General features: G+C 38.9%; 1 protein-coding gene across 1 annotated transcript in view; it reads right to left on the bottom strand.

Moving 5' to 3' along the window:
- The window catches only part of LOC149434833 (procollagen-lysine,2-oxoglutarate 5-dioxygenase 2-like), a gene marked incomplete at its 3' end in the record, with an annotated part of 108,115 nt that overhangs the window by 43,064 nt on the left and 39,008 nt on the right, over positions 1–26,043 (bottom strand). The window contains exons 2-3 of the mRNA XM_089663324.1: positions 7,090–7,181; positions 2,183–2,319 (exon numbers count right to left, since the gene is read on the bottom strand). Coding sequence (XP_089519450.1) covers positions 2,183–2,319; positions 7,090–7,181 — 229 coding nt within the window. The remainder of the gene's footprint in view (positions 1–2,182; positions 2,320–7,089; positions 7,182–26,043) is intronic.

Below are 26,043 nucleotides of genomic sequence, written 5' to 3'. Positions count from 1 at the left end.
AAACACCAACAAGAACATATAAAGCCATTTATAACTCTGCCCCAAATTACATCACTGATCTGGTCTCTAAATATCACCCAAACCGTACTCTCCGCTCCTCGCAAGACCTCCTACTCTCTAGCTCCCTGGTCTCCTCCTCCCATGCTCATCTCCACGACTTCTCCAGAGCTTCCCCCATCCTCTGGAACTCTCTACCCCAATTTATCAGACTATCGCCTACTCTGCTCACTTTTAGGCTCTCTCTAAAAACCTCTCTCTTCAGGGAGCCTATCCTGCCCTCAGCTAATAATGGAATCTTCTACTCTTTCAACCAGTCCATCCCCCACAGTTACTACCTTTTGTACCACTAGCCGCTCCCTCCTAGATTGTAAGCACCAAGGAGCAGGGCCCTCAAATCCCTCTTGTATTGAACTGTATTGCTGCTGTATTGTCTCCCGTTATATTGTAAAGAGCTGAGCAAACTGTTGGCGCTATATAAATCCTGTATAATATAATAATTTCTCATAGTGGTCTGGGAAGCATGTGGAAACTATGTGACAAGCCTTTTACATTGTTCTGGAAGTAAAAATTTCACAGACTTTGTAATAGTGTTCATTTACACTAAATACCTTTTGGCATTTGTAGTATATTATAATGTATTTTACTTTGTTTCCACGACACAAATGTATTTTTAGAACTAAAATGCAACAATTTTATTTCTTAGGTTTTAATTAGGAAAAATGGAACATGAATTTCCAATGAGTTCCCAGAACAAGTACAACCCAAATGTTTACTCCAAACTATAATTAACAAAACTGCAACCACACCACATGAGTGTGACCGCTATGAAAATAGCATTATAAAGTCCCAAGACAAAGCTTGCCTTTCAGTTTATGAGTCTGTTTCCCCTTTTGGCATCACATTAAGATACATACAGGTGAAAGTGAAAAGAATAAGAATTATTCAGGTTGGAGCAGATAGAAATTGGTATGTGCGCTGTGTTTGCACTTGCATTGGAGGACGGTGAGCAGGCATTAGATCATCTCCTCACTGCCCATTTTAGCCTTTCAAACCCCATAACAGCATGAGACAGCCATATAAAATAGCAAGCAGTTGAGGGGCGGCTGCAGGACACCCCCATTCAGTTGCATGGTTTACATTCAGCGGGCAGAAAAATTAAATGTTATGCTGTATTGTTCAATTTCATTGTTTAAAAAATAAATAAAATAGTTATACGATCACGATGCATGCAGTTGTGGGGCACCCATATAAAGATGAATGGGATACATTCTCCATGCAGAAAAACATTGCTCAATCATTGATTTTTACAGCTGCCCTGACCACAAGCGTAAACTAGGCCTAACAGTGCTGTTTGTGATCAACACAAAAATGCCGTATGTTGTGCTTTTGTGAGCATCAAGCACTCATGCAAACCTAATCAACAATAGTTATCCAAAGCATTTTGTGTACTTGGTGAAAATTGGTTTAGAAGGAATTGGTATGCTGTATTGTTCAATTTCATTGGGATTTTTTTTTTTTTTTCTCTACAGAGTAGTCAAATGACCACAGGTATACCTTCTGTTACTGGATGGGAAATCTTCAGTACTATCAACTGATTTAGATATATGTTGGCAGATGTTCTCATCTAGAGAGATGAATAAGACAACAAACCTTTACAAACCAAGGTAACTATAGCTCTTTGTCATATTGAAAAAAAAACAAAAAAAAACACAAAAATCAAAACCTGGATGTTTGTAATATAATGATTGGACCACACAACTGCTCAGTGGTTAGTAAGTTAAGGGGATACCCCTTTTCACACTGAGAACACAGATATAACCCCTGTACAAATTATCTTTCCTTTCTTCCAAAAAAAAAGGTAAAAATACGCTGGTAAATAAAAACAGGATACCGGGTTATTAAACTACTGAAAAAAGTTTAACAACTGTAGTAGATACGTTATTTGAAAGCAGAAACTTGTGTCATTGGTTTATTTTCAACAGAATATAGCGGGCAACTGCATTATCTGATACTGTAGATTTAAGAGATATAAAAGTACATCCCTCAGCCAAAAGAAAAAAAAAAAAAAAAAAAAAAAAACCACACTACATTTTAAGAACTGTCCCTTTAAAAGAATACAATTTAATATATACAAATTTAGTGTACATAAATAAAACTTATTTAAAACATGTAAAAACGTTACCTGTCTGTAAAAAGAACTATAAGGTCCTTCTGGTCACTTAGGTTTTCCAATGCCTCCTTTAACAGACGAACTTTCTGGCCTCCTCCTATTGAATTTGTTACATCTCCTCCTTTCCAGTCTAGTCCTGTGCCTAGAACCTAGAAAAAGATCAAAAACACATGTATAAGTTGATATCATTTTTTTCAAAATATAAAGATCATAGGGTGTTTTAAGGCCAGGCCACGATTAAAAACACATTTTGGATTTTCAGTACTTAAATGTTATATCTGAGGCATATCAAGAAGTACAAAGGTTTATGCTAATGGAATATGTGTTTTCAAGCAAATGTTCACCGATAAACAAGATTTTAAAAGTACAGTTTACAGATATTAACCAGGTGATTTTTTACTCTGGTCTATTTTGTACTTTCTGAAAGGGAGACTCTTCAAGGAACTTTCTATGTTCTGCCATACATATTTTGTGAATAATTAGAAACAATTCATACCTGTAACCAAGTTTCAAACATACATAAAGAAAAAGGCATATCCAAGCTTCACTAGGGCTAACAGACTATAAAGTATTGGTGTTCGGAAGTAGGCTAAAAAAAAAAGTGGAATTGTGGGCAATGAATAACAAAAAAATGCAGTTTATGGCTTTCCAAAATTATTCTTGTATTATGGCTTCTTGATTTGACTACATGCTGATCACTTTTGCTCCACTGCCACAAGATTAGATATTTTATGTTTGATTTCTATTTTTCCTATGGGGAGAATAATTAGTAGCAGAGAATTAAAACTTTACATTACAGAAGAGAAAAACTTTAATGAAAACAAGTTGGAATGCATTCCCATTCTTCCATATTTGAATCCGCGCATGTGTGTGGCCGGGGGGGGTTGGGGTGAAGTTGAAAGCTCAATAGATTTTCAGCAGAATGATTTTCTGCATGCATCGTATATTTTTCAGACCAAAAGGGAAGAAAACATGAGGTATTAATTGCTACAATTCATATTGACTTTAAGCTTTTCAGGGGAGGAAAGGAAAGGGAGCCAAGAAGAGAGACAATGAGAGGCTTAGGTTGGCCAAAGATTTTTTTTTTTTTCAGCCAGAGGGCTAAGCAAAACAAAATTAACAAATCCCCCTGCTGGGACTCTCTGCTAATCGAGATGCACTGATCAGCAGCTTCAGCCAAAGAACAAAGGTTTCCAATATTCCCGTTCGACAAAAGTCAATCTAACAATCAACTTCTGCAAACAGGAATGGCTATAAATGGAATAAAATTTGGCCAGTCCCTGGCGAACCAGACAAAAATATCAATCCATCTATCACCAGCTTTACTGGGATGGGGGGGGGCACAGTAATGATTGAACAGGTCTTCTGATCACTCTTTTCACCCAATAGAAGTTAGCAGCATGTGCAGGAAATTGCAAAATGATTGTCATCTGATTTCACTGGGTACCATAAAAAACAAATCCATTTTGGTCGTGGGGAGATCACAACAATTTTTAGTATAGACACACTAACATACAAGACCCAGTGTCTTCATCCTCATTGTTGGCACACATTATTACGATATTGTTTTCAGACGTTATTTAGGCTACATGTCCAATCCAAATAGCATTTTCAGATGAGTAAACAGCCCTGGTCAATTAAAATTTAACCCATCTTTAATAAATGCTCTACGTATTTTAAGCCCCGGAAGAAATGAATTGTTAACCTGACTAGGGAACCAATTAAAAGTTTAAAAAAAAAAAAAACAAAATCTCCAAATTATCGCCTGCATATTATCAGACTTCTCTAATAAGCTTTAGGAACTTTTGTATATGTATCTATAAAATACTATTATTAAATTATACAGGATTTATATAGCACCAACATTTTGAACAGTGCTTTACAACATAAGGGCAGACCGTACAGTTACAATCCAGATCAATACGGGAGGAATCAGAGGGAATCTCTAATTAACATATACTATGTACTTTAGGATATTAAACTGACTTTTGCCTGTTCATTTAGATTTGCCAATAATATAACACACACACGTTTGTGGAAACTTAACTATCACACCGATATGAACTTGTTGGGGCACACCATCAAGAACCATGGGCACCACCCGCCCCCAACCTCACCCTCTATATTTTTGAAGTTCTAGCAGTCGGTTTTCATTTCTCACAAAGGTTTTGACTGTCCTATTAAGCCAAAAAGGCCGAACCTGGCATACAATCAGCACTGGAGCAGTGCACACGTGTTTTGCCATATAGCGTACCAGACCCATCAGAACGCCAGTTCAGAAGTGCTTGGTTACACCAAGTTTTTACTACCAAATGTAAACAGATTATAGTTGCTCACCAAATGAGCCATATACTATAAACCACAAATTATTTTGATTCTGAGAATTTTGGGTAAAACAGTAAAGGCAATAGTTTTTTTTTTTCTTCAAAGCAATCACAGTTTTGAAATGCATTACCCAATTAAAAAGAAGGATAAGTTCACCTTTTACACACAAAAAAAAAAAAAAAATGCATGCACAGCTTTTTGCAGGTAAAACAACATGCATTTATTACTTTTTTACATTGCAGTCTGTAAGACATTGCACCTACAAATCAGCAGATCACAGGTGCAATGCCTGTATCCTGCAGACACCCAGTAAGCTGTCTGTCCATTCTGTGTATGGGCAGGCAGTTACTAAATGGAAGGAAGAATCAATGGACTGCGAAAGCGCTCACCATCCCCTTGCAGTTCATTAAGAACTACAAGCTGTAACATAACTGACCCAGACTGTGCCTGAGTATTTCCGTTAGCATACCGCTTCCCCGTCCGAACACCGACCACAGACACCACAGCCAACCATACAAGACTAAACGACACCAGTCTTGAAGTAAACCAGGAGGTAGATTACTTTATTTGAACACAGATACAAGATATATACACTCAGGGGACAATCCCCCCTCCCTGTATATTGACACAGGGCGGGGCAATCTACATTTAGTAACAAAAGACACAGGTATTCAAACTTCACACCAGCAGACAGTCTCATTAGGAGGGAGGGCTGCTGGAGACACCCCCCCACTAATCTAATACACAAACACATACATCCCATAATAGTTTGCTCCCAAGCCAAAATCGAACAATGGGATGCAGCCACATAACATTAAACAATCAAAAATTCCCACCCCACCTAACTCCTAAACATGTCTACACAGTCTGAGACAAAGCCCACACAATATTAGGACAGATCACCCTGTACCCCTAACAGGCACAAGGTAATTTACACATAAGAGGGATATGGGGAGCTGAGACCGGGGTCTCCCCACCTCTCCAAAGTGAGCTAGGTTCCATGGGCCCCCCACCCAAAGTGACTCCCGTCACACAAGCCATCAGCTGCAATGGATGATAATACTTGTGGGCATTCACAGGAACAAATGAATGAATGACGCGGCTGCATGGGCAGAGCCCCACTAGACCGCTCTGTTTTTAAATTGTGACACCGTGTTCGGGTAGAAGATCCCCTGCCTGCTGTCACAGAGAGGAGGGAGATCGAAGGAAAGGCAGAAGAAACTGGAATATGTTACATGTTCAACCCTAAATATGGGTGGAACACGTAACATGTTCCAAAAGGTGAACTTATCCTTTAAAAAACTCTTCTCAGTGTAAAACTTCACTACATCTGGTTATAAGAGTCAAGACACCCTTTCCACATCCTACCCCTTTACTAGGAGTCAAAAACATCATCTGCAGATAAAACATACCATTATGACTTGATCATGGCATAGGAACGAAACTTAAGCAAAAAAAGTTTACCATTGCTTGTTTTTTCATGCTTAAGTGTCACAGCTACTTTTTAATGCCAAAATACATGCTTCACAGCTTAAAGCAAATATATAGCAGCATAAACTTATTTGCAACTGAGAAGCAATAGCATACACATTTTGTAAATGTAACTCTACAAGACCCAGACAACCCCATAGACCCAAGCTGCTTTAAAATACACATTTATTTTGGCCGTATCCCTTTTACAATGTACCTCCCATGCCTCCTAAATGGTTAATAGGCTGCCCATCATATTGATTTGAAATGTGCCTGCTCCTTGTTAAAACTGGTATGTGCATATATGAGTACCTGGGGTTTACGAGCACCCAAAACTCTTAAAAAAAATATACATCAGCATGACTGCGGATAATTTGAAGGTGCCTGACATTTCTTCAGCGACATAGCCAATGTTTACTGCTGATGCATCATAATCAGTTACTAAAAACATATAGGGCTACTTTCCTGAAGGCAAATAGGTTGTTCACTTTGCAAGGGAAGTTGAACATTGCAAGGGAATTTGCCTTAGAGCTTGGCTCACTCATTTTTAAAAACAAACACACTGTAAATATACTTCTTTAAAAGTATCTAAAGTAACACAGTATACCGTACTTTCCTGTTATAACATTATATTGCTTTAGGTCACTGATGAAAACTCCTAAAGCAAATATCTACTCACTTGCTGCGCCAACTCATCCCTCACATTTATTACCTTTAGTATCACTTACCCCTCCCCATAAGCTTTTGTAATCAGGACCCTCAAAAACCTCTTGTAAATGACTTGCAACTATACAGTCTCCTTTTCTTTGTAAACTGCGTACAAAATGTTGGTGCTATATAAATCCTGTATAATTATTTAAATTGGTAAGGCAGCATTAGATATGGAAAGTTGTCTTGACATTAGGTAATGGGTGCCTTTATAGCGGATATGAGCAATTATATCTAAAATAGCAATAGAATGTGCTTACATCAGTAGGTTCTGAAAAACTATTAGGAGATCAGTAAACCTTGGGAAACACGAAGTCATGCAGATGGAATACTGAGTAATGTTTGCGATTCCAGTATAAAACCTTTAGAGAACTCATATGTTCAGGCATAAGTAAAATTCGATAGAAAATACATACCTTGACACTGTAGTTAAAGTACTTAGCAGATTGCATGAATCGAAGGAAGCCATCTGTTTCTTGTGTTGCAACAGTTAAAACCAACAGCTTGTCTGAAGAAAAAGAAAAAAAAAAAAATTAAAAATATGATTTCCTCTGTTTTCAGTGGGTCATATTATAACAGGACAAGTATTGCAGTTCTGGGTGTATAAGTGTACAAGAGAAAAATATGTAGGATTTAAAAAATGAACAATTTTAGATTCAGTCTATTGTTCATTTTCATCAGTTATTGAAAACATACAGTACAAAGGAATTTTCCCTAAAGCTTAGCGAATGTAGTGAAGTTTCACTTTGCCAAGAATACCGAATAATGTACAAGAAAAATAAAAAACAGCATTTTGTTTGCACATGATTGGATAGGAGTCAGCAGATCTTTATCACATTCACTAAGCTCTGGGGAAATTTTCTTTGCAAAGTGCAACTTCCCTTACAAAGTCAACAGTCTCTTTGCCTTTAAATAAATCAACACGGTCACCCTCTTCTTCTGTCCTATGCTCCCTCACTCACATCTTCAATCTCTCCCTCTCTAGCACTTTGCCCTCCTCGCTAAAGCATGCGCAGATCACTCACCTACTTAAAAGGCCCTCACTGGACCCCACCAACCTGAATGCAAGACCCATCTCCCTGCTCCTGTTTACATCTAAACTCTTAGAATGCCTAGTCTACAATCGCCTGAGCTCCTACCTCACTAACAACCTTTTTGACCCTTTACACAGTCTAGCTTTCACCCACTCCACTGAAACTGCCCTACTAAAACTCACTAATGATTTATACACAAGGCGCATTTATTATGCGCGTCCGGTGAGTGCGCATTTCATTACCACCTCTACACGGATATCAAAGTCACCTCAACTATTTATATTTACTTGTTTTACGGGACTACCCCATATCCTTTATTATTTGATCCACCAGGGACTTTTGCATATATATTGTTTATAAGCGCTGCACCTTCAACATATATTGTCTATTCCATAGGTCATTGGTACCTATCTTGTGCATAGTAGCTTGTTGACTTTTACTAAGGCGCTTTTTACCACTTCTTGTACAATGATTTACCAACTGCTAAAACCAATGGCCCCTACTCCATACTCTTACTAACTGGACCTCTCTGTGGCTTTTCGTACTGCTGACCATCCCCTCCTCCTCATAAAACTCCACTCTCAGCCTCAGACTCTGCTCTCTCCTGGTTCTCTTCCTACCTATTGCTCCTTCAGGGTTACCTATTAAAAAAAAAAAAAAACAACAACTGTCTCCTCCTCTCCACTTCTTTCTGTAGGGGTCCCTCAAAGTTCTGTCCTTGGACCCCTTCTATTCTCCATCTACACCTCCTCCCTTGGTCACTTGATAAAACTCCCATGGCTTTAAGTACCATCTCTATGCTGATGATACACAAATCTTTCTACTCCTCACCCTTCAGTCTCCTCTCGCCTTGCTAACCTACTAAGCGACATATCGGCATGGATGTTACTCCACTTTTTCAAACTCAATCTTTCTAACACTGAGCTCATAATATTCCCTCAAGCCCGTGCCCCCTCCCCTGACTTCTCCAACAAGATCAATAATACAACCATCAGTCACTCCCCTCATGCCAGGGTACGAAGTTTAATCCTAGACTTTCATCTGTCCTTTCAGCCCCAAATCCAATCACTGTCCAAATCTTGTAAACTTCACCTCTGTAACATCTCCAAGATACGCCCATTCTTAACCTCTGAAACTACTAAGTAACTTATTCCCTCCCTTGTTATCTCTCGCCTTGACTATTGTAACTCCATCCTCATTGGCCTACCTAAATCGCAGGCTATCTCCTCTTCAGTCCATCACGAATGATGCTGCCAGACTCATCCACCTTACCAACCATTCCATGTCTGCCACCCCTTTCTGCCAATCCCTTCAGTGGCTTCCTATTGCTCAACAAAAAAAATTCAGAATATTAATTAAAAACATAAAGCCATTTATAACTGTGACCCAAAATATATCACCAATCTTGTCCCCAAATATCACCCAAACTGTCCTCTCCGCTCCTTTTATGACCTCCTGCTCTCTAGTTCCCTTGTCTCCTGCTCCCATGCTCATATCCAGAGCTTCTCTAGAGCCTCCCTCATCCTCTGGAATGCTCTACCCCAATTTGAATATCTCCTACTCTGTCCATTTTTAGGGAATCTCTGAAAACCTATCCTGCCTTCAACTAATCACAGCATCTGCTATCAGTTCATCTCCCACAACTATTACCTTTTGTACCGCCATCCCCTCCCTCTTAGATTGTAGGCTCCATGGAGCAGGACCCTCCTAACCCTCTTGTATCGAACTGTATCATTGCTATATTGTCTCTCTTTATATTGTAAAGAGCTGAGCAAACTGTTGGAGGAACAACAAAACAACAACCACCCCATAGTGTGTTTAAGAAGAGAAAAAAAAAATTATATATTCCTGATCGCTTCATATTTAAATGAAGTTATTGATTTAAAGTATTTTTCCAAAAACATAAGGATTCCTAACTACAATAATAAAATATTCTACAAATGTGAAGAGCGACACCGCTCCAGCTAAATACAGAAAGCCAATGCCACAAACAGGTTCTAGCCTGGCAACCTACTGCAAACATCCAGAGAGAAGAAGAAGGTGGCCTCGCTCCAAAGCAGGATGCCAAATAAATGTCTTTATTGCAAAAAAACTGACAAGATAATAGCACAAGTACACAGAAATGTTTCTCACAGTAAAGTGCTTGATCACAACAAGGAGTCAGGGGTCTACTCGCTGATAAAAAGGGTGGAAAACCAATCCCCTTCTAGCTGAGACAAATTGACACAACCCCTACTTAAGTATAACAGTTAAGAACTTAGAGCGCATTTCATCCATCACTATTCACAACTCTGACAAGGACGGTTTAGTTGTGGTTATGAATACAGATGCCTATTGACAGGAAGCAATGACAACTCGAGGACAATACTACCTATACTAAATATAGCGGTGGCCCTACCAAGAAATTTAGGAATACTTTAGCTAGATTCATGAATAGGAGAGTTAATCTGGGTGTGTACACTACTAAAGAGGGTGAGATTTTGATTCCTGAACATCTTACATTCCATCATCTCCCTTAAACTCATAAAAAGATTAAGTCCTTTATATGGTAGACCTATTGTTGCAAGTATCATTTCCCCCAGTGAGGTTGGACCAACACCTTCAACCAATAGTTACCCAGCTCCCAGGTTTCTTTAAAAGGACACTAATCATATTTTACATTTTATAAAGGGATATACAGTATGTTGGGAGGATGGCTATACATGGATTAATCTGTGACGTAGCCAGTGTATATTCCTGTATACCCCACCACTTGGGCAATCAGAGCAGTGTCTTTATTTACAGCAATACATTCATTTTTTGATAAGCGCTTCTAAAATATATAGACAGCACTCTAAGTATTTAACACAGAATTTCTTTATTTTTGATAGTTTTATCTCCAGAGATGCGGTGCAGCGATGGAGCCAAGTTTTCGTCCTCACTCGCCAACCTTTACATGGGTTGGTGGGAACTAGCCTTACAAATCACACATTATATAATTTGCAGTACATAGACTGATCGTTGTCAAGAATTTTGGCGATTTGGATCCCGTTCTTGGCTTTCCAAATGATAAATGACACGAATCTATGTTTCACCGGTCATATGGACAAACATTTGTTTTTTGGACGTTCAGCCGATTGGTGAATTGGGCAAGGATATCACGGATTTGTTTAGGAAGCCTCTCCAGGGACCCAGCGATCAGCTGACAGGAGACTGAAATGTAAACAACAGAGGTCTCTCTCCTTTCAGCGGGTACGTGCGGTTTTTCCCCTCTCTACAAGTGGAAGAAAATGTTTTAAAATTAAATTTTTTCAACTGCAATACTTGTGACGTAATTTATTTGATCACTTGTGGAGTGTTTTGGGTCCAGTATATGGGAAGGATGATCAGACGTCTTAGAGATCTCTTTTCCAGGAGCCGCTTTATAGCATTGAGAAGTGCCAGTCCACTAATATGGCGCACTACTTCAACGACTGCCATGTGGGAGATTTGTCAGCAGCCTCTTGTCTAAATACTTGAAAAAGGTACCTACTCCCAAGAGGAGGGAATCTGTGCAGGAGAGTTTTTTTGGATTTTCCATCTCCAAACCCGCTTTCTCGTGGGTCTCAATTTTGAGTGGGATGTCATTCATTTTTATGAGTGACTAGCAGATTTTCCTTCCTCCTGCATGGCTGGCGATTTAGTATTAATTACAGATGCATCTGGTTGTTTTTACTTAGTTTATGGATCTAAGATTTATTGGTTTTTAACAAAATATTTTGTTTTGTGATATTTATCCTTTATATTTTTTGTACTTGTTTGTCTTGTTTTTTTTTAAATCAGCGAACAGACCCCAACTCCTTGATGTGATCAAGCACTTTACTATGTGAAACGTGTCAACATTCCTGTGCATATGCGGTTTTGAAATAAAGAATACAGAGCGCAGACACCTTCTTCTCACTAAGATATTATTTATTACAGGTACTTAAATAGCGCCGTCATTTTAAACAGCGCTTTACATATATATTATACATTCACATCAGTCCCCAACCCTCAAAAGGGCATACAATCTAACGTTCCTAACTTACATTTATACATACTTATACCAGGGCCAGTTTAGACAGGATCTAATTAACCTACTCGCATGTCTCCAGAGTGTGGGAGGAAACCGAAGTACCCAGGGAAAACCCACACAGGTACAGGGAGAACATGCAAATTCCAGGCAGGTGGTGCCATGGTTGGGATTTGAACCAATGACCCTAGTAATGCCAGGCGGACGTGCTAACCATTTAGCCACTGTGTTGCCCTGATAAAATTTCCTTCTATATTTTTTTGTCCACGTTCTAAGATAAGTCACATTAAGCTATGTGAGAAAAAAAAAATAAAAATAGAGCTATTACTTCCAAACTTTTTTTTGTTTCTTCTTAGTCTGTTAAACCTTTTACCCTTCAAATATAAAATACACAAATGAATGCTGCTTTGTATTAATGATAGTTATTAAATGTTATTTTTTTTTAATAAAAAGTGCCCCTATTGACTTGCAATCCCTGAACAACACAGCTCAGACTGGAAGGGGGGGGGGGATCAGAGCAGGTCAAGGAGTGTTGCAGTGCAAGGAACATTCTGATAGCGATAGAGAAGAGTGACAAAGAAATTTAGCTTATTGGTCTGCTCCTTCTTTCACTGCCCAGCACCTGGGTTGGATGGTGTGGAGACCTGCAAGGCCAAGTTTAGACTTGCATTTACAGGCGAAACTCGAAATATTAGAATTTCGTGCAAAAGTTTATTTATTTCAGTAATGCAACTTAAAGGTGAAACTAATATATGAGATAGACTCATTACATGCAAAGCAAGATAGTTCAAGCCGTGATTTGTCATAATTGTGATGATTATGGCTTACAGCTCATGAAAACCCCAAATCCACAATCTCAGAAAATTAATATATTACATGCAAATCAATAAAACAAGGATTGTACATAGAACAATATCAGACCTCTGAAAAGTATAAACATGCATATGTACTCAGTACTTGGTTTGGGCCCCTTTTGCAGCAATTACTGCCTCAATGCGGCGTGGCATGGAAGATATCAGCCTGTGGCACTGCTGAGGTGTTATGGAAGACCAGGATGCTTCAATAGCAGCCTTCAGCTCTTCTGCATTGGTCGGTCTCATGTCGCTCATCTTTCTCTTGGCAATGCCCCATAGATTCTCTATGGGGTTCAGGTCAGGAGAGTTTGCTGGCCAATCAAGCACAGTAATCCCATGGTCATTGAACCAGGTTTTGGTGCTTTTGGCAGTGTGGGCAGGTGCCAAGTCCTGCTGGAAAATGAAGTCAGCATCCCCATAAAGCTCATCTGCGGAAGGAAGCATGAAGTGCTCCAAAATCTCCTGGTAGACGGCTGCATTGACCCTGGACTTATTGAAGCACAGTGGACCAAACACTAGCAGATGACATGGCTCCCCGAATCAACACAGACTGTGGAAACTTCACACTGGACTTCATGCATCTTGCAGTGTGTGCCTCTCCATTCTTCCTCCATACTCTGGGTCCTTGGTTTCCAAATGAGATGCAAAAAGTTGCTCTATCAGAAAAGAGGACTTTGGACCACTAAGAAACAGACCAGGTCTGTTTTTCTTTAGCCCAGGTAAGACGCTTCTGACGTTGTTTGTTGTTCAGGAGCGGCTTGACACGAGGAATACGAAATTTGAAGCCCATGCCCAGGATCCGTCTGTGTGTGGTGGCTCTTGATGCACCGATTCCAGCTTCAGTCCACTCCTTGTGAAAGTCCCCAACACTTTTGAATGGCCTTTTCCTGACAATCCTCTACAGGCTGCAGTCATCCCTGCTGCTTGTGCACCTTTTTCTTCCACACAGCTTTCTATTAATGTGCTTTGATACAGCACTTTGGGAACATTCAACTTCTTTTGCAATTACCTTTTGAGGCTTTCCCTCCTTATGGAGAGTGTCAATGATGGTTTTCTGCAAAACTGGCAGGTCAGCAGTCTGATTGTGATTCCTACTGAACCAGACTGAGAGACCATTTAAAGGCTCAAGAACACTTTGTTATGATGTTATGGCTTAATTAGCTGATTAGAGTGGGACACTTTGAGCCTAGAATATTGCACCCTTTCACAATATTCAAATTTTCTGAGATTGTGGATTTGGGGTTTTCATGAGCTGTAAGCCATAATCACCACAATTATAACAAATCATGGCTTCAACTATTTTGCTTTTCATGTAATGAGTCTCTCTCATATATTAGTTTCACCTTTTAAGTTGCATTCCTGAAATAAATGAACTTTTGCACGATATTCTAATTTTTTGAGTTTCACCTGTAAGCTAAGCCTCTGGAAAGTGACCCTCATTCAGATTGCTTTTCAGAGGCATTTAAAAACGCGATGGAACATTTGCGCCACATTCCCATTTTCTTTATTATCCTGTTCAGCAACTGTTGCATATGAACATCCCATCCACTGCCTTTGCAACTTAAGGGAGGGCAGTGGAAGGCTAAATGAACTCCAAGTGTTACTAAAATGCAGTGGAGAAAAATCAGGTCTCCTACCCTGCCATACAGAACTGAATGGATATAAATGCAAATCATCGGACAGGCAAAATAATCCTGTTCCATTTATGTGTATATTGCTTTGTGCCTGGAGTTCTGCTACAAAAATGAATAAGCACATTCTGAAACTGGTTTAAATGAATGGAAAGCTCCAGGATGGTGGTAAATCATAAAATGTGCTAGGAAGCTATATGTAATTTAGGTCCTCGATCAAAGATTGCAAAGCAGTTCTGAACATGTTGTGACTGCAAGTTCTACTCCAAACATTGAGAGTTCTTTTGCAGATGTGATTGCAATGTGTGCAACTGCTACGGAGCCTAGAAGAGTTTTCTCTGTCTGCTATAGGACGAAAATCTAATGGAAATACTTACAGAATTAAAATAAAAAAAATAAAAAAAAAAGCGGCTTCCCACTGCCCCACCTTATAAATCAGCCATATGTTTAACAGCTGCCTTTATACTGTAAATATTTTGGTAATTTTGCTGCAGTGAGTGATATCATGCCTTTATATTGCTTGTTTGACATAACATAAGATAATATTATTTATTAATAATAATATTATCACAGCCGCCCGTTCTGTGATAGCCAGACATTGGCAACAGGCCGTGGCTTCATCAATGATCAAATGGACAAGATTGACTATTTGGTATGACGGCGTGGGATTAGAATAAATCTGAGTCATACAAACTCATGTGGACAGTATGGTCTCATTTTAGATATTCCTCTGATTTTGGCTCCCTTGTCCCTACAAAGGTCTGACCCAGTCCATCTCCAGGTTTCGCATTGTTCCAGTTAATTATCACTCTCCCCCCCCCCCTTCCTTTTTTTCCACGCTTTCTCCTATTTTCAAACTACACCGCGTTCCAAATTATTATGCAAATTCTATTTAAGTGTCACAAAGATGAAATATTTTGTTTTTCAGTTTAACGCATGGATGGCATTGTGTGTCAGGGCTCTTTTGATCACTGAAAACAAACAAACAATCTGGGACACCTGTGATAATTAGATTGGCCGGTGAGCCCAATTTAAAAGGAAAAAAAAAAAAAAACTACTAAAAAGGAGGGTGTTCCACATTATTAAGCAGAGCACCATTTTCAAGCAATATGCGGAAGAAAAAGGATCTCTCTGCTGCCGAAAAGAGTGAAATAGTTCAATGCCTTGGATGAGGTATAAAAACAGATATTTCACGAAAACTTAAGCGTGATCATCGCACTATTAAGAGATTTGTGGCCGATTCAGAGCACAGATGGGTTCGTGCAGATAAAGGCACATTGAGGAAGATTTCTGCCAGATCCATGCATCGGATCAAGAGAGCAGCTGCTAAAATACCATTACGTAGCAGCAAACAGATATTTGAAGCTGCTGGTGCCTCTGGAGTCCCATGGACATCAAGGTGTAGAGTCCTCCAGAGTCTTGCAACTGTGCATAAACCTTCTATTCGGCCACCACTAACCAAAGCTCACAAGCAGAAACGGCTGCATTGGGCAGAAAAATACATGAAGACTAATTTTCAAACAGTCCTGTTCACTGATGAGTGCCGTGGAACCCTGAATGGTCCAGATGGATAGAGTAGTGGATGGTTGGTGGACAGCCACCCTTTTCCAACAAGGCTGTGATGTCAGCAAGGCGGTGGTGGAGTCATGTTTTGGGCCGGAATCATGGGAACAGAGCTGGTCGGCCCCTTTAGGGTCCCCGAAGGTGTAAAGATGACCTCTGCAAAGTATGTGCAGTTTATGACTGACCACTTTCTTCCCTGGTACAGAAGGAAGAACTATGCATTCCATAATAAAATCATCTTCATGCATGACAATGCACCATCTCATGCTGCAAAGAATACCTCTGCATCAATGGCTGCTATGGGGATAAAAAGGAGAGAAAGTCACGGTGTGGCCTCCATCCTCCCCTGACCTCAATCCTATTGAGAACCTTTGGAGTAAGTATACAGCAGAGAGGGTTTTTATATGCATCCTCAGGTGCAACACTGAACAACTTGGAGGATGCCCTGAAGTTGTACATAGGGTGTCATATTATACAGCAGTGTAAATATAGCAGTTAGCAGGGCAATTTTACAAAGCAAGACAGACTAAAATATACTAGAGACAAAGCCAAACCTGGGGTTTACTACAAGAAATAAGATACTGCAAAGGCTACAACAATGTGAAATTTGCCAGAAGAAGACAGTTTTAATCAGAAATAGTAGGCCAAAAACGTACTGGAGACAAAAACAAAAAAAAAAAATTACAAAAAAAAAAAAAAAAAAAAAAAAAAAAAAAGAAGGGAGTACAGGCAGGCATTTTACTACAAGATTTAAGAGACATTAAAAAATACAATAGTGTAATATTTGCCAGCAACAGTACAATTTTAGAGACAACAGACCTATGGGATGTATGCCTACATTTTATTTTATTTATGGGGATAGGAAAATGCAGTGAATGCGAGTACTATGAGGAGAAGTGGTTCAGGCAGTGATGCAGCAGTATGTGGTGAACAAAAAGGAAGTTCCTAGAACAAATGGTCAGTAACAAGCAAATACTCCATTTTTAAAAACCCAGCTAACGAAAAAAAATAATAATAATTTCCATCAAAAAACTCCAAAATACCACGTCTGAATCAAAACTCCATATATTTGGTCTTGCAGCAACAACAAAAAAATTGAACACTGACCTCTCGAAGATATAAAAAAAATTAAGCCAGCAAAGAGGCGGATTGCCAAAATAGTTAGGAAACTAGTGAACCCAGTGAGGGGACCAGCTTAACCAAACATCCTTTTATAGCCTTCAAATTATGGCCATAGCTGAAAGGACATGCAGCACATTACAGTTTAGAAACAGTCTTCTGCGCATATTCTGCCCATAAATTTGCCAGGACCAATAAACTTGAACCCACAAAATTTGCTTCAAACCTATAAAGAGCCAAAAGTCTGCACGTCATCCCCCATGAGCACCAGTGGGGCCACTCATCACAATGATGGTCCATTACCAAGGTTTAGGAGGGAAGAGTGGGTGGGGCAGGCTCTTGACCAGGAATTCCAAACTTACGGTCATAATAGTATAACATTGGAGGACTCTGGGCCCTGACTCAGAACTGACCTGGCATGCATACACCACTAGGTAGTGGAGGCCCTTTCCTTCACTTCAGGGTCTGCTTTAAATGGATTTCACTTCTTTACTGTGACTGGGCTGTTTTAGGGACACATAAGGGGCATTAGGAACTGACCAAAATGGACAGTTAGAAAGTGAGCCGTTCTAAAAAGAAATAAATTTCCTATATTCTGAACAGCTCTAGATTTGTTTGGATCTCATGAGATGTTCATAGCTTAGATCATTTTTTCAGGGTCTATAATAAAATGAGAAATGCAGTTGACCAGAGCAGCTTTAGTTGGGTCTCTTTGTAATTAGTTGATCCCAGGTACTGACAGAAGAGTGTAGGAGAAATTTGACCATTTCATATCCCAGTCTCAAGGGGAAATTGCAGGAAATTAGGTAGTGAACACACTGAGACTGAGGTTCATGACCAGGTGACTTTTTATTGATGTGGACAGCATAACAAGCCTGAGGTGCCAATGAAAGAATTGATATTTTACACAGGAAGTTTCTGAGAACTATTTGAGCTCAAAAATGTTAAAATAAAGATTCTTCTTTGGCACAGGTTACCTTTTGCCAATGTTTATACTGCCCTTAAAGCCAACTTGTAGTGGCATTTAGTACATTTAAAATGGCGAATGGACCTTCTATTGCTCAGCCTCCAATTTCTGCATTACAATTCAGCAAAATGTTGAAAGTACCCTATGAACACTTAAACATTCTCCACATATAAAAAGCTATCAACTTCAAAATGAAATCATTGGTTTGTCTAGCCCTTTCCCACCTTCTGCTTCTTGCCGTTGGCTGTTGAATTGCTGTTGGGTGAACTTACTAAACAAAATCAAGGTGCAGGAGACAGCCGGCCAAGACTGCTATTTTTTTTTACAACAGAGCTACCTTGTTTTTGGAACTCCCAGATGCTAGAAAAAATTACCGCATATGTGTGAACGCATCTGAATATTAGCACTATAAAAAGGTTAGCTTTCACTTTATTACATTAAGGTAATTTAATTTGCAAAATCACTAGGATTTCACCAAGGATATAACACTGCTTGGCAAATGTGCTTGGGGCTTTTATAGTGGATGCAGAAAACAAAGCTGGCAGGAGAGCCTGGACACATCACCTGTCAAAGTCATGTGACAGGCCTTTTAAATCCATAAAGTACTCTCACTGTGTAAAGCAGAACTCCATGACGTACTGCAAGGGCCACACCACAGCCTGCATTTTATGAATGGACTGCAAAATGCAGTCTGCCGTACTAAAATAATCTAGTGATGTGCAGCAGCATGCGTAAAACAATCTCCACTCTTATACATGAAAGGAACTAGTAATACACATTAACATTTTCTAAATTCTTACCTGCACACTACTGTGTTGCTTACTAGTGGGTAAAAAACTACTGTAGTATAGAAGTAGTTATAAGGCCTATCTTTTTTTTGATCCCATTCTTTAAATATTCTATGTTTTACCTTTTTTTACATTTATTTTTTTAAACCAAATGCCAGGAAAAAAAAAAAAAAAAAAAAAAAGTGTCTTTTGTGCATGAAAAATTATTCTTCCATATTTTACTAAACACAAATAGCACAAAAGCATAACCATTTTTCATGATCACTGCTCGAATTACAGGTTTTAAAAAAAAAAAAAAAAAAAAAAAAAAAAAAAAAGTAAAAAAAAAGGTCTCCATTTTCCATGATGCGTTTTATAACTAGATGAAGCCTATACTTGCCATCGGCAAATTTGAAAAACAATGGCGTTAAGGATTGCTGAGTAGGAAGACATTTCTAAAACAATTCAGTAGTCCATGCTCACACTCTTTATGAACAAGTGTGTGTACCATTGCACAGAGCAGACACACACAGGTGCACTTTATCTATGGCCATAAATAATATCGTATTGCAAACCTATCCCAGCTATTTTTTCCTTACAAGACACATTAAGCAGAGTGTTCCATTGGAGAGCCGATGCTTTGTATATGAAGCAGCAAATCATATCTTACAAGTTACTGGTATACTGGTTGCAGTACTTAGTGTAAAAAAAAAAAGTTAAGATCAGCAAACGTGTTACTGTACATATGGTCTGGCTACATTGCAAGAAAATAAATCACAAGAGTTGAAATGGACTTTAAAAGAGTTACCCCACTTTTGTTGAGAAAAACAAAACAAAAAATCCCCTCCGGGTGATTTATGTGCAGTACATTGCAAGGATTTTAACAAATTCCTACCCCTTTCTGTCCTGAAGAAAAAAGCAGTTTGTTGTCTGCAGAGGTAACCTGAATGGGAGTGATGTTTTCATGATTAAATTAGCGGATACACTTGCAGTGCTTTAATGAGGAAAATGCAGGGTCTGCATCCCTTTTGATTACCCTATTGGGAGTATCGCACCAAAAATTACATTTTGTTGGAGGTAGTCTAAAAACTGACTGACTGTCTTTGTGCAGACTTTTGGGAAAATCAGTGTGCCAATCACACAAGCAGGAAATTAAATTTCTGGGGCTGTTCTGTAGCACCAACAGAACACCTCTAGACTGCCATATTGCATTAAATACCAGCATTGCAGATTGAACAGGAAAGGTTGTTCTTAATTACGTTCAACAAGGCTTGTGTAGCAATTGTATATGCGTGCTTTTTTTTTTTTATTTGCTTTTTGTTAACCCACAGCAGTGGAGTTATCCTTTAAAGTGGTTGTAAAGGCATTTTTTAAATAAAGTGTCATACTTACCTGCTGTTTGTAATGGGTTTGAACAGAGCAGCCCCAATACCCCTCTTTTCTGGTCCCCTGATAGTCCCCCCACTCCTGACAAGTGACCCCACAGCAAGCAGCTTGAAAAGCAGGCTCCTGAGCCGCTGCTCTGGGTGTCCATTCAGACAAATGTGGCTTAGCCCAGCCCCATGCTCTCTCCTCATTGGCTCACTGACTGAAATGGACAGTAGCAGGAACCAATGGGAAAGGAGAGACCTGGGACAGCTGAGGCTCTTGTGCGTATTGCTGAATCAAGATGGAGCTCATGTAGGTATTGGGTGGGGGGGCTGGGGTAGTTGTGGGGGTCTGCTGCACACAGGTTTTTTTACCTTCATGTATAGAATGCACGATGGTAATAAAACCTTAAGCCTTTACAACCACTGTAAATTTGTTAATCCTTTATGGTGTGGAAAGGCAGAGAACCAGTGAAAGATCAGTCCTGTTTTTTTTTATTGAAATTAAACAGTAGAAAGGTCAGTTAGGTAGTATCTGAGTAAGTGGAACAGTTATTTATTTTAGTCTGGGCACAGACTCCTCTGTGATTGGATTGTTATGGTAACAAGGAAATTTGGTACTGAAAACAAGTATTTCAGCTAGCTTTAATTGAAAAACGTGATCGGGTCACCATTTTCTCCACCTGGTCCTTATTAAAATAAGCACTTCTATTAACATAACATTCTAACAGCAGGCTCTTTAAAGGTTTTGTTCTGTTGGCAAAAAAAAAAAAAAAAAAAAAACCCACCATCACCTCCATGTGAACTATGTACAACGCAAAGGTTGTACGTTTTTTTCAGAACAGAGAAAGGGAAGACTAACCTAGTATGCAAAATGAACTGCAAATAATTGGTTTACCATTTTTTACTTAAATGGTCAGTAAGAGTAAAGTTACAAATAAAAGAATGTAAAAACAAAAAACAAAAAAAGATTGCAAATAAAAAAAAATAAATAAAAAAATAAAAAAAGTGTAAACCTCCTGCACTACTAAGCCTATACTAAGAAGATCAAATGAAGCTGCCAACATCCAATCATATACCAGATGATAAATCAAACAAATGAAAAATGAAATGTGGCGCTGCTACCTAAAAAAAAAAAAACCTAAAACCTGTAAAAAATAAAACTTATAAAAACGCATGTAAACATCCACAATGAAACAAATAAAATGAATACACAAATCAAGTGATATTATAGAGCATGTGCTAGATGCAAACTATAGAAGTAAAAAAATGGAACATCTAAAAAGCTGATAATTATGCCTAAACACAGTGTATGTGCATAAACAAACCACACAACACTCACACCAATCTGGACTGATTGTCCAATTATAACCGTGAGTAGTCTAATGAAAGGACTACTATAGGTGCTCCAAATTTCTCAAAAAAAAAAAAAAAAAAAAAGTATGTATGTATGTATGTATGTATGTATGTATGTACACACTTTTTTTTTGAGAAATTTGGAGCACCTATAGTAGTCCTATCATTAGGCTACTCACAATTATGTGTTAATTGGACAATCAGTCCAGATTGGTGTGAGTGTTGTGTATGCACATACACTGTGTTTAGGCATAATTATCAGCTTATAGATGTTCCTTTTTTCACTTCTATAAGTTGGCATCTAGCACATGCACTATAATATCACTTGATTTGTGTATTCATTTTATTGTGGACATTTACATTCGTTTATAAGTTTATTTTTTACAGGTTTAGTTTTTCTTAGGTAGCAGCGCCACATTTCCCTTTTCATCATTAATAAAGATTATTTTGAAATTTACAAAGGCATCTGAAAGAGTGGGATCTCTAAAGGCAGCAAGTGAACATGTCTCTGAAAAAGCAGAAAGAAAAAAAAAGCGCATAAAATAGCATTGCATAAGGATTTGAGTGACTTTGACAAGAGCCAAATTGTAATGGGTAGACGACTGGTCACAGCATCTCCAAACCTACAAACTCTTGTGGGATGCACACACACCACCTTTTTTCCTTAAATACAACTTTTTTTCAATTAAACCCTTTCTAATATAGCATGTTAAGCCAACACTTTTTTCCAATTTTAGGCTACATTCACACTAGCTTTGTCAGCAGGCGTCAGCGCTTCTCAAAACGTCTCTGAAAATTCTGCACATGGCAGCACACTGTGCTGTTCACACGGAAGCGTTAGCGTCGCATCACAGCAAAACTGACGCCTCTGGTCAAGTCAGGAGGAGTTGAAGCCTCCCATTCAAGTTTATGGTGCCACTCAGCAAACGCCTGGCAGGCGTTTGCGGAGCGTTAATACCATTTAAACTTCATTATAGGAGTTTGCGGTTTTAACGCTTAGAAAACGCCTATCAACCGCGCATAGGGCGTTTTGGGAGCGTTTGCGGAGCGTTAAAAACGCTTTGCAAATGCCTAACGCTTGTCAAACGCTATAGGGACATTTGGCAAGAGTTAGAAATAAAGTCAAGTGTGAACAAGCCCTTGGAATAGAGCTGGTTAGACTTGCTGCTTTCAGTCTATCAGTTGGTGAGGTTTTCCACAGTCTCAGTGACTACCTTTCATCAGGCATTTGATAAGTCTCTAGGAAGGACATAGATCACAAAAAAAAAAATAAACAAACTTTCAGTAGGTTATGGCAAAGCTAGAAGTTCTGTCAGCTTTTTATTGCTGTCTGTGCTCCCGTTAAAGATTTTACCTCACTTGCTGTCTGGGCTACAACTTTCAGACTGGGAAAGGAATTGAACCTTCCAAAATAAGGATCAAAACAGCAGTCAGAATTGGGAGAGGCTCTTTCACTTCTTGACTTTTCCAAAATTAAAAGACAAAAAGGTTTTGCTTGAAGCAACTCTTCAAGACCACCACTATTTGGAGGCACATAAACAGTTTGACCTGAAATACATGTTACACCTAATTTGCATTGTGTGGTGGGAATAATTTATAACTGGTTTAATGTAGTAGGTATATAGTAAGCAAAGTATCAAGGGTATACCCAAAAGTATTTTAGGGAATGTCCACTTAAAATGTACTATGCATAAACCCACATAGATTAGTCTACTTTGAAAGCCTATATTTTAGAGTAAGTATGGTTTAACGTATACAATGCTTTATTACATCTCATCCAAAAAAGGACTATAATTACAACAAAACCTTATATTCAAAAGGATTTTTATAAATGCTATAAAAGATAAGTAGTTTGACTCTCGTTCTTTAAAGTTATAGATAGAGCCCCTGTGCCACATACCAAGGTCACACATCAAATTTAAAAACGAAAATTACAAAACTGATCTAGGAGTCTAAAAAGGGGGAGAACAAAAAAAAAAACCACCACACACCTCCAGCTTAGTGTCGTTAAAAATTGTCCTTAGAAATATTTACCCAAATCACTCTTAGCTTCCGAGGTAAAAATACAAGCATATGTCAAAGCTTAAAAAATAAAAAAAGGACAGGGGGAAGCACATTGATCTATCCCAATAAAATCACTTTATAAAAAGTGAAACAAGAGATGCAGTTGCACTCACACGTGTCCAATAGATAGGGCACTTTGTACATGGTCACGCCAGAGGGAGAATAGCTACTACCAGGGGCCAGTAGGTAGTGAGATATTCAAAAGTGATTACCTCCATCTATGGGTTAATGTCAGACCAAGAAAGATGGCACATATCTGCACCTTTTGGAAAATGTATGCCAAAGCTCTCCAGTGACTAGGAACCCAGTCACATCCTCTTGGGCTACACAGAGGGATTACTTCTGGAGTCACCAATCCATAATCCCGGAGGAGCACCTGAAATTCTCCAATCAGGTTATACACATTTATATAGTACTGCTATTGTGGAGGAGATTTTCAGCACTTTAACGATTATTATAAAACAGGATTTATAGAACGCCAACAGTTTGCTCAGCATCTCCCTTCTCAGTCAGCAGCATGGCTGGGGATCAACCCAAGTCAGTGGGAAATAGCTATGCCAAAACAATAATGGAGCAGCAATACTTGGGACTTTATAAAAGTGAATGGTCTTACAAATATGTAATAATCTGAGCACAAAAGGAAAGGATGACATGTATCTTTAGCAGTCCACATCAGGCACAACTGAAATATGGTTAGGGACACATTGAGGTTTATTCACCAAATGAGTAGAGCATATTCACACACACACACACACACACACACACACACACGCACACACACACACACACACGCACACACACACGATTATTGAAGTCAGCAGAGACTTAGCCCATTCATATAGCTAAGAGGAAATTCACTTTGCTTTTTTGTAAATCCACCTCTCTGTGCATTAAAACATTACTGCTATGTAAATCACTACAGGGTGTTAAGTATGACCCTCATCCTTGAATTCATGTAGCATAAGTTCATGTGTAATAATCAGCTAATAGTTGTATCTGATATGCCCAAAATAACATCTCATGCATGCAGATGAAATCATGAATCAAAATGGCTGCTGGTCAAGCATGTGGCTGCAGCAGGTAGTGGTGGCATTGGCAAGGCAGGCTGGTCCCCTAACGCGTTTCATGCAATGGCCTTTGACAACATGCCATTACACGAAACGCTCAGGGGACAAGCCTGCCTTGCCGACGCCACCACTACCTGCTGCAGCCACATGCTTGACCAGCAGCCATTTTGATTCATGATTTCATCTGCATGCATGAGATGTTATTTTGGGCATATCAGATACAACTATTAGCTGATTATTACACATGAACTTATGCTACTTGCATTCACTGCTTGGAGCTATTGCCACCTGTTGCTACACACCTGTCATTACTCCTGCTACTTTAATATGTGACTACCATCATTCAGCTGAATTACTACATTATATCAGCTATTTGTCCTGATGGCTTTGTTTTGAGCTACTTCAAGGTGGATCTCCCATTGTTGCTGAACGCACCTATTGCCAGGTGTGATTTAAACCCGTAAGCTGTTTCCACCATTGATGAGGGTCCATTGAGTGGTCTGGAGGATTGTTCCTGGGTATACCAAGTGCCATCGGAGTGCCTCATCCCTACCAGGTTCCAGCTGACCATCAGTGTCCCTTTTACTACATGCGTAAAATCATTTTACGCCCGGTGAGTGAAAGCACACCCCCTTTACTTTCTAATCACGGAAGTTATGTGCTCATATGATTGTACGATGGAAGTTTAAGAAAATGTTCAGTATCTTCCTGGTTTGAAAAAGCTGACGCAATGATTTTGAACATATTTATGGACTTTTATTTTTTTTTTTTTTGTGTATGACCTGAATGCACCTATATGATAGGATTTTCACTTTATGATATTTGCTGTCTTCAATAAGACACCACTGTTATCACAAAATAGCGCATCAATTCTGCGCAATCATCACTTATTTTTCACATTTATTCTAGCGCTGCATTTTTGAGTACATATTTGTCTGGGGGTTTTAGAGGTTTTCCTTTAATGTTAGCAGCTTTTGTATTGTTTTTAATCATTAAGCGCTCGCTATCTTTTTATTTTATAGACAGCAAACCTTACTATGCAACACCACTATGCCGTGGTATACTATAGGAGAACATTTAGAACAAAATATATATTATACATGACATACATACAGTATACATCTAAAAAAGGCATACATAAGAGAGACGGGCAAGCCATATACAGTTAGCGACTTGTTACATTGGTGTCCCATGACCCGTACAAGTAATCTTTGACCAAGTGTAGATCTGTATTCTTGGAACTACACTTTCAATTTTTCCTATCTTCTTTACAGCAATGGCCAAGTTATTACCATTATATTCATTAACAAATTCCAGTAAGCATGTATAAAAAGACTAATTTTCATCAGTTACATTAATAGCCAGAATCCTGTGCATAAACATTTGTTCCTATGCAGCCGATAAAATGTAATTATGTTACTGCTAGCTTTACTTTCCCCAAGCCTTGCTGTATTTAATAGCTCAAACTGCAATGTTAACCAGTTTATAAAAACACAAATAGAAGCCTATAGAAATCAGACCATTTCCTTGTATATGAAGAAGAATAGGTAG

The sequence above is a fragment of the Staurois parvus genome, unplaced genomic scaffold, assembly GCF_062004578.1.
Source record: "Staurois parvus isolate SC_StPar_1 unplaced genomic scaffold, SC_StPar_1.0 ptg001663l, whole genome shotgun sequence".
Classification (NCBI taxonomy): Eukaryota; Metazoa; Chordata; class Amphibia; order Anura; family Ranidae; genus Staurois; species Staurois parvus.
This window is presented reverse-complemented; position numbering and strand designations above follow the sequence as displayed.